This window comes from Camarhynchus parvulus, chromosome Z, assembly GCF_901933205.1.
Source record: "Camarhynchus parvulus chromosome Z, STF_HiC, whole genome shotgun sequence".
Lineage (NCBI taxonomy): Eukaryota > Metazoa > Chordata > Aves > Passeriformes > Thraupidae > Camarhynchus > Camarhynchus parvulus.
The window spans coordinates 30,130,318-30,139,582 of record NC_044601.1 but is presented as its reverse complement, the minus strand read 5'-3'; the positions used below and the strand labels follow the sequence as shown (position 1 = coordinate 30,139,582).

The window sequence follows — 9,265 nt, the reverse complement described above, 5'->3', positions numbered from 1 at the left end:
TCTTCCAGATTGGACTTTGAAATCAGCCAAACTGAATGCAACAGTTCTGTTTTAGCAGTCTCTGAGGAAAAGTCAGCTTGGTCTCCAAGGGTCAAGCCTTCCTTATTTCAAAAGGAATGGTCTATGGTAGAACCTATGGGCTTCAGGGGATTTCTCCTTGAAAATGACTTTTTGCTAAAATTTTTGTCCAAGTCTTTGACTGGGGATGGAGCTGTTGGTTCCTCTCCATGTCCATCACAGCTAGGTGCTCAAACTGTTGGCATCTTGTGCTGGCCCCACAATGAACCTTCCCCACTTATAGAGAGGCGCAGGGTTGGTGTTAATAAGAATAAAATCACAGTATGGTGTTTGGTTGTCAGGTGTTAACCTCCTCCAATCTAACCGTCTGAAGGGAAGGCTAATGAAAGAGCCAGCTTGGGTGGGTGCAAGGCCCTCCTGTCATGGATCACCCTTTCTGGCAGTCAAAATGCCACCAGCCCTCACTGAAGCCCAGACAGCAGCACTCACCCAAAGGCAGCTGTTGTCCCAGCTGAGGGTGCAGCTAGCGGCATAGAACTGTATTCCTTGCCTGGAAGGCTTGGTAAGATTCCTGAAGGCACAATAGGTAAACGAGAATGACCCTGAAGACAAGAGTCACACCTCATGGAAAACTCCTCAGGTATATATGGTAGCAAACAAGCCATTCAGAGAATCAAGTTGCAGGCTGTGCGTGACAAATCACACTTAAAGCTCTTCATAGAATCATGGAATCATAGAATGTTAAGGGTTGGAAGGGACCTTCAGGATCATCTAGTACAAACATCCCCCTGCCATGGGCAGGAACACATCCCACTAGACCGGGTTGCTCAAGACATTGTCAAGCCTGGCTTTGAACAGTGCCAGGGGACATCCACAACCCCCCTGGGCAACCTGTTCCAGCATCTCACCACCTCCACAGTAAAGAATTTCTTCCCAATAACTAAGCTACACTTCTCGTCTTTCAATTTGTATCTGTTATTCTCTACGACTGAACAGCCACGACTTTCGTAGCCTGCCTGTGTACGGGAAGTTCTTTAGTCTCCTTGAAAACTTCACGGCCCTTTTCTGGACTTGCTCCAACAAGTCCACGTCCTTCCTGTAGTGGATCCCAGAGCCGGATGCAGGGTTCCAGGTGGGGTCTCACCAGAGGGGAACAAAGGGGCAGAATCCCCCCTCTCGCTCTGCTGCCCACGCTGCTTTGGATGCAGCCCAGATGCAGCTGGCTTTCTGGGCTGAGAGCGCACGCTGCTCTTCGACACACCGAGATCAATAAACAGGTTTACACGTCGCCAGCGGACACACCTCCCACCCGGCTCCTACGCTTTTCCGGGGAAGGAGGGCGGTTCCGCTCCCGTCACCGCGGCCTTCCCGGGCCTGGCACAGGGAGCGCGGGCGTGGCGGTGCGCACCGCCCCCGTGTGGGACGCGGGTGAGCCGCAGCCGCCCCGCGGCACCGCCGGCGGGAGAGCCCCGGGAGCCGGCGGCGCCGCGACTGCGGTCACAGCGCTGCGCCTCGGGAGCGGCGCGGTGGGCAGGAGCCCCCGGCCGCGGGGCTCCGGGGGCGGGGGCCTCGGGGCCCCTGGGCGTGCCCTGGCGCGTCGGCGGCGGGCGGCGGTGGGGCCCCGCTCTCCGGCCCCGCGGCCCTCGCGGCGCCATGGGGCCGCTGCTGTGGCTGCTGCTGGTGCCGCTGGGCGCGGGCTCCGCGGCGTACGAGGTGTACGTGGATGCCCGGCGAGCCGAGCGGCCCCTGCAGCACTTTTGGAGGAGCACTGGCTTCTGGTAAGCGCGCGCCGCCCGGCTCCGGGCCCCGAGCCGCTGAGCAGAGGCTCCTCGGCCCTCGCCTCGGCCGCAGCCCGCCGTCTCGATCCCCAGGGCGTGCGGACGCGGCCTTCCAGGAGGAAACGAGGCTCTCCCGGACTTGCTGTTTTGGGGTCAGAGGGCCCTTGCTGCCCCTTAGCGCTTAGCCTGGTGCTGGACCAGGTCCGCAGTGTAGGGTAGGATGTGGGATGTGGCAGTTAATGTGAACTGGCCAAAAAATAGGCCTTGTCTCCCCTTCTCTTTCTTCCTTGCCCCCTCGAGCATGTAAAGTCCATCTCCTTCCCCAGCACAGTGCATGTGTTGATACTCAGAACTCATTTCCCTTTACTTTTCAGTGTTTCCATTGCCAAGGGCCTCTAAAGGGCCCCAGGAAAAACTTCAGAGAGTTCTAGTACTACCAAACAAAAGACTGATAGTTCTAGGAGTTTGTTCTTCTTGACAGACGTTTTCCAGATGCACCACCAGATGCAGCCAGTGGGTCAAGTTGACCCAAGTTAGCGGGGAAGGCGGTGACCATGCAGAAATTCCTGTATTCTGGTCGTGCTTAGCTTCTCGGAGAAAGCCTGGTCTTGCTTTGCTAACTGGGATTGGAACAGCCCTTGGGTTTAGTGAGACTACCAAAAGCTTCTAGCAGGTGTGAAAACAAGAGGTGGTATATTCCACTGCCATGCTTGTATCTTACTCTAAAGTGATTCTGATCTACTTCATTTAGGCATACAGTGGGTTAAATAACACTTATGTGGAAAAGAGTTGCAATAGGGATGGAATGAGTATGTGCTTTGAAAGAAGGACTTTGTGCACTATTTTTGTATAATGCATAAAGGTCCCCTAAGAAAAAATGTAAAATATTTTTCTTTAGGTTTCCAAGGGGGGGAGCAACAGAACAGGACCTAAAATACATTCTGATGAAGAGAAATGTTTGGGCTTTCAGGATTTTTTCTTCTTTCATTGTTTCTTTTCTGTTTTTTTGTTTTGTTTTAAATTTTTTTCCCTAATATTAGGAAACATTAATGAAAATCTGCCTTAAAAATAGTATGTTTAGCTCATTTAAACTGCAGCCAATGAAGCACTCATGGTTTTAATTGTGTAAAAAACTTTGGAGAGCTGCAAACATGAAAGACGTGAAGGAAAGACAGAGTAGCAGTAGCAGAGGCAGAGGCTGTCCATGGGTCAGCAGTTACTCTTTTATAATATCTGGCCAACACTAGTATTTCTGAAAATCCCTTGAAAGCTCATGCAGTGGCACAAGTGAGTTCCAGCTACTAAAGCTTCTTTTCTGGGCAAGTGTCCAGCTGTGGATCAACAGCTGAGAAAACCTGGGAGCAAGGCTTGAAGTTCTTTTAGATGGGCACTTTGCACTCAGAACAGGAAAGGACAGATGCTGAAAGCACCGCTAACAGAACCCACCATTCTGTCAGCTTTCTTTTGTATCCCATCACAGTTTCTGCAAGATTTCTCTCTAACGGGGTGTGAATTTCAGAATGTTTATTCAACACGGACTAAGCAAAAATAATTGTCTTTGCCACTATTGATTGGAAGTCAGTTTGAATTTCGAAGTAGTAGTAAAGCACTCCATCAGAATCTGATAGTTAATGTTGTTCTTATTTACTGGAACAATTAAAAAGATCCAAATGGCTGATATATTTTTAGTAAAATGGAACTGGTAATTTCTCAGTATCACTTGTGTGACTTCAAACTATCTTACAGAGATGGTTTTTAAGTGCCTTGTATGCTGGTGAAACTGCAGAGAGGGACTCACGTATATACTGGCTGATTTGTAATAAGCATTTTAAATGGATGTGGTTTGTGTAAAGACTTGAACTTTCAGGTAAGTTTGCGGGAGATGTGGTAATAGATCAGCAGCATCTCTGTTGTGTCAAGTTCTTGTCCAGGTGGGTCAGGCGTTTCTTCCTTTGTACACAGACAGTTAGGCAGTAGGAGATTCATTCAGCAGTGAGAGATTCATTCAGCAGTGCCCTTGGTGGCGGGATGATTATATGGATGGGTACAGAGTAGGCAGGGATGACTTAAGTGACTCTTCCTAGCAGAGTTACAGTCAGTACAAGTCTGGTCAATGTCATACGAGACAGACTACAACAGGCAAGGCATAGACTACAAGAGTTTTTGACTTAAACAGTTTGTATATAGCATGTAGTTAGAGCACATGTCATCTCTTGCTGCAGTGTGAAGACACATGGATGTATTTTACCAAGCCTGAGGGACAGTGTTGTTTTATCCTTCTTGTCATAAAAATGCTTTATCATTCAGAATGTGCACAATATGAGGAGGCTTAATGAAAGTCCCTAAGGATGCCCAGACTCAGTGAACCATGCAGCAATCTGAGTTGCTGACTTGTGAAGGGTGGGGTTGAGATCTCCATCTTGCAGTATTTATGTGTGGAGATTGGAATAACAGAAATTTGCCACAGTGTAATGTTAATTTCAGTGGAATAAGTAGATTATCAAAGTCAAGTTGATATGATTGTTGCTGTATAGCCCTGAGCCTGTTAAACTTCTTGCAGAATCAAACATAGAAGCCTCAAACTGCGCACTCCTGTGCTTTCTAATGCTTAAGGGTTAGCTGAACATGGCTGAAGAATATGAAGGCTCTGAGCATCTAATTTTGTTTCAAAAAAGTGTAGTAGCATCCACAGCAGAGAAAGAATTTATGTCACTGCATGAGCTTCATCAAGAAGGTCAAGCCCATATTTTTCTTGCGTCAGACGTCAGCACGTCTGACTTCCACTGTAAAGCCTTAAAGACAGTGAGCTCCTTTATGATTAGTTCCTCAGAGACAAGGCAACTGTCACTGTATGGTTTCCTCTGGCCATGTTGCCTGAGGCTGCTGTCTGTGCAGCCATGACTGCGACAGTTTTCCTTTGAGCATGGTGCTGGATGCACCCAGGTTGTATTCTTTGCCAAACAATGTGTATAGCCAGTTGGCCCCAAATAACCTGCAACTCCGTTTTGCTTTCGTCTCATGTTAGGCAGTGCTCCTCATGTCATGTAGGAACATGCAGGTGATGTACGGATGTAGCATAGGAATCTTTGCATGCCCAGTGGAGCTGCTATTTAATATTTCAATGTGTTTCTTTTCTGTCCATCTTTTTCTGAAGCCCTCCTTTACCTCACAGCCGTGCTGACCTGTTTGACCTGAGCAATGACCAAGAGCTGAACCTTGCCTACATTTCTTCTGTTCCACATGGTGGCATTGAACAAGTTCGGATTCACTGGTTACTGGAATTAGTTGCTCTTAGGTAAGCATACACCTCAAGTCGAAGTCTGGGAAAATGTGACACATTAAAGGGTCCAACAGGCACTCACTTTGATGTTTATCTTAGCCGAATTGCAATCTGGGCATGTCTTTGCTTCTGTGGAAGTCAGCTAAGTTCCAACAGATGGGAATAATTCTGGAATTTTAAGAGATGAAGAAAGACACAGTTTCTACTGAGAATCTGAGGGATTAGAAAGATGGCTTACATTTTAGTCCTTTAATGTAGGAGGTGTGATACAGTAAAAAAGTCCAACAAAGGTTGATACATGCCTAACTTACTGAGAGGTCCAAATGAAAGCTGCCACTAACCCTTCTGCCTATTTTAAAAGTTACTTTTTGCCTCCTGAAGCCACATGTGCACTGCATTAATTGACAGGTAGTGAGAATTAAAACTGGCTGGATTTGGGTAATATCAGTTAATACCCTATCCAAAAGGTTTTATATACAAAATGGCATTTTTAGTTTTAGGGAAGTATATGTCAGACTTTAGGAGAACACTTGGAATTCATTTCAAGCCCCTTTAAACTCAGCTTGAACAAATTCATATGAAGATGCCTAGTGGGAACAGCCAAATAGCCAGATGCCTAGAGCAGGAGCAATTGGTCTATGAAGAAAGACAAACCATAAAAACTCCATGAAAAATTGTAATAGCTCTTAAGAGTTCTGCCTGGCCCAGACTCTTGCTGAGCTGAGCACATTTACAGTCCTCATTATTGTTGCATCTACTGTCCCAGACACAGAAGAATGGGAATTTACTGCTTTGGGGAAGCAACAGGGAAGGAGAGCTCAGATGCTGAAAATGGCATGTGAGCAGAGGAGTAGGAAGTTTCAAAGTGTGCGTTAGGAGCAGAATTTTTCTTTCTCGATATTAGGGTGTGCTTGTGTATGTCAGCTTTTTATAAAGGTGGTCATAAGTCCTGCACACAGGTAAGCATTGCATCAGTACCCCAGGGTGGCCTCTGTCTGTCAATTCATTGGTGAGTGTAGCAGGTAACAGAGCTCCTCACTCTCTTCTTTCCCTCTTGAAGTTTCCACTAAACACCTTTTCGTGTGTGTGTGTCTCCCTCTTTCACTGGACTGTGGAATATGTACTCTTGGAGTGAACCAGTATGAAGGACAGCCATCCCTGCTCACGGCTTAAGGAGTCCCTGTCTTAGAGATTTCTCCTGGGAGGTGGATTGGGTCTTTCAGGTTTCTGTAACCAATTCACGTAAAAAAAAAACCGATGAGTACCTGTGGAAAGAAAGTAGCCACATCTACACTTGGAGCCCAGAATCCTTTCTGGCAGCCCCTCTTAGCTGTGCCATTGTGTTGAATTGGGTGTTCCACTTGGCTGAGGGAGAGGAATGCATCTGTCATGGATTCTGCTCAGCCTTTGTGGGGACTGAAACACTAAGCCTTTTAAAAAAAGTATGATACAATCTTGACACAATTGAAATTCTCGGACTGTGGAAACATAGCAATGAATCAAGAAGTCTCCAAAAAAGCTTTAGTGTCTCAAAGGTAGGGTTCTACCCTACCAGCCTCAATCTTTAGCCCACCTTTGACATGTAGAATATAGAAACTGCTACTGTTTAGAACCAAGCTAAAACTTCTCATTTTACAGAAAAATGTTCATTTGTCAGGGACAAGAACACATGTGAGTTGTGGGAGGACAACTAGTGGACTAAATGTCAGTACGTTTGGAGGGGGAAGGGGCATAGAGCCTGCAGACAAACATTGGGACTCAAAAAACCAACAGGAGCAGAAATGCAATTCTGAGCAGAGAAGTTCAGTGCTGATGCTTAATTTTGTGCATGTGTAAATCTTTTCCTGAACCAGTGATTTCTAGAAGGGTGGAAAGAGGCTTTGAGTGCAACCATCTGAGTGCAGAATTGTCTTATATCATGGGGTTGATGAGTAGAGAACACTCCTTGGAATGTAGAGGTGGGCACTTGACTGAAGAAGAGCCCTTAGGAAAAACAGAGGACCTCTGTGGAAGTCTAGCAGATAGAGGCTTTGCTTTTCTTCACAGCTGCCACCATCTGTAAAAAAGGTGCCATAAATGTTTCTGCCAAGAAATAGATGTGCTTAAATAAAAGACTGCCACCTGCCCCTTCTCACTTCTGTAATGGTCTTTCTCATTAGGTTTTTTACTCCCCCAATACCAAGTGCATCCCTTTATTTTAATTTTTTCTAGTACAGCAAGCCCTCCCTCTTCATATTTGTCTTTATTTGGAGTCAGCCCATTATTTCGCCACTTTTGAAAGGATACCACAAGGCAAACTGTTTTTGAAGAACTCCTAGTTTTATTTTCCAGCCAGTAGCACACATTTGTCTCTTGGTCTTGGTCTTGTGACACAGGAATGTTCATGATTGTGGGGAAATCCAGGATGTCTTTCATGGACTGGACAGTTCCCAAGTTGTTGGTTACTAGTGCCAGTAAATACAGCTATTTTGACACCTAGACCACACATTCCGGCCATGCTTCACCAGTCAACAAGACAGGACACTTTGAGCTGAAGACTCCGGCTCTTTGCCCAGTTCCAAGGGACACACACAGAGTCCACAATAAGAATCCTTTCCCATTTTTATGTAGCAGTTACTGCAATCTATTGGATACATGATACGTAGTAAATCACAAGGCATCACAGTGAACAAAAATACAGTCAACCTACATTAAGCATATAACATTTCTTAAAAGGCATATAACAGTTTTTATTTCAATATTAGTATTAACCTAGTTGGAATTACCTGCCTATCCCCAGCTCCTCTCCAAGACATGGTAGCTAATTTCTGGTAAATTAGGAGAGAAGAGAATCAGTAGTTTTTGTTAATTTTCAATCTTCATATCTTTAATCTTAGTATAACTCAGTATAGCAAACATAGATGTACCAGAAAAAGGCTTGCTTTTTTTAGTTACCTTTTACATACTCCTTAGAAATAATTCACAGTCTGCCAGAATCCCTACAGCATAGCACTGAGGCTGTTTCCATGCTTTGTTTGTCCAACACAGTTGATTGTGAGCCAGCTCTGCCCGTAAAACCAAACCAGGAAATTGTTCTTACAGTTTCTTCTGACCAATAGTTTCTTTTTCATATATAAATTCTAAAGTTTACCTTTCCTCTTATGTGTAGTGAAGTTTCTTTACTTAGGTATCCTTTGGTACCAACTTAAATGTGGTGAAAAAGAGACTTCACACTGTTACTTTCTTATCCTCTGCATTATTCTCCAGAGACTCTTGCAAGGATACACCTTCCCCTGGAATTTTTTTTTTTTTTTTTTTTTTTTTGTTCTTTTAAAATGAGATTAATCTAGAGTTAAGGGTATATTTGCATTTTTTTTTTCTTTGTGTTCCATGCTGGTAGCTGGATCCATAAAGCTAGAAAAAGTGTAGGTTGGTAGGATGTTTTATTTGACTTCCAATGACAGCTTGTTAGGACAGCACAGTGTCCTAAGAGTGTCTATATTGATACTGTCTGTTGATAATTCTTATCAACCCATTTGCCTTGTTAGGCCCAAACAGGACCTTAAAAGACGTATTCCCTGATCAAAGAATGGTTACAAACAAGAGCAGATAATAAGCAGTTTTTGTCCTTGGGCCCTGCTCACTTCCTTTTAGAACAGAAAGAAGCTAATCATACCAAGTCAGCTATTTAAATAACAATGTGGATTGTTTTATGACAGGAAAATATTGCTGATGGTCAGTCCTTTAATCTCGTGTCAGATGTTTCTGTGAGGTTTTGCAGCTTTAGCAGTACTAACAGCGTGCAGCTGATAGGCTTCCTACGCAATGAGTGTGTGAAAGCACCAGCATTGAATAACTTGATACTATGCTAGTCATAGTCCTTGTGAAGATATTTTTGGTCTTTTGGAAGTGCACTGCTTTTCCTCTAAGAAAATACTTGTTTCTGAGAGCCAGACAGGCTCTGGAGCACCTAGAGAACCTCAGTTTGACTTTTCTTTCATTCAGTGACCTAAACAATTGAAGTAAGTCATATGATGTGTTGACTTGACTTTTTTTTTTTTTAAATGGGATGGCAAAGAAATGGTTTCTGTATATATGGAACCTATTTCTAGAGTCTGTTAGTTTTGAGAGGCACAGCTGTGATAGAATTTCCTTCCATGCTTGGTGGTGTGTGAGCCTGACATGTAAAAGGAGAGAGAGTGAGCACAGC

At 44.8% G+C, this 9,265-nt stretch overlaps 1 protein-coding gene across 2 annotated transcripts in view; it reads left to right on the top strand.

The window, feature by feature from the left end:
• The first annotated feature begins 1,612 nt into the window (after positions 1-1,612).
• IDUA (alpha-L-iduronidase) overlaps positions 1,613-9,265 on the top strand; it is a 46,063-nt gene continuing 38,410 nt past the window's right edge. Inside the window, exons 1-2 of one of the 2 annotated variants that reach the window (XM_030968075.1) lie at positions 1,613-1,796; positions 4,969-5,091. In XM_030968075.1, coding sequence (XP_030823935.1) covers positions 1,672-1,796; positions 4,969-5,091 — 248 coding nt within the window. In that variant the 5' untranslated portion in view covers positions 1,613-1,671. Of the gene's footprint in view, positions 1,797-4,950; positions 5,092-9,265 lie in introns of both variants that reach the window. The other variant, XM_030968074.1, reaches the window with a different exon arrangement.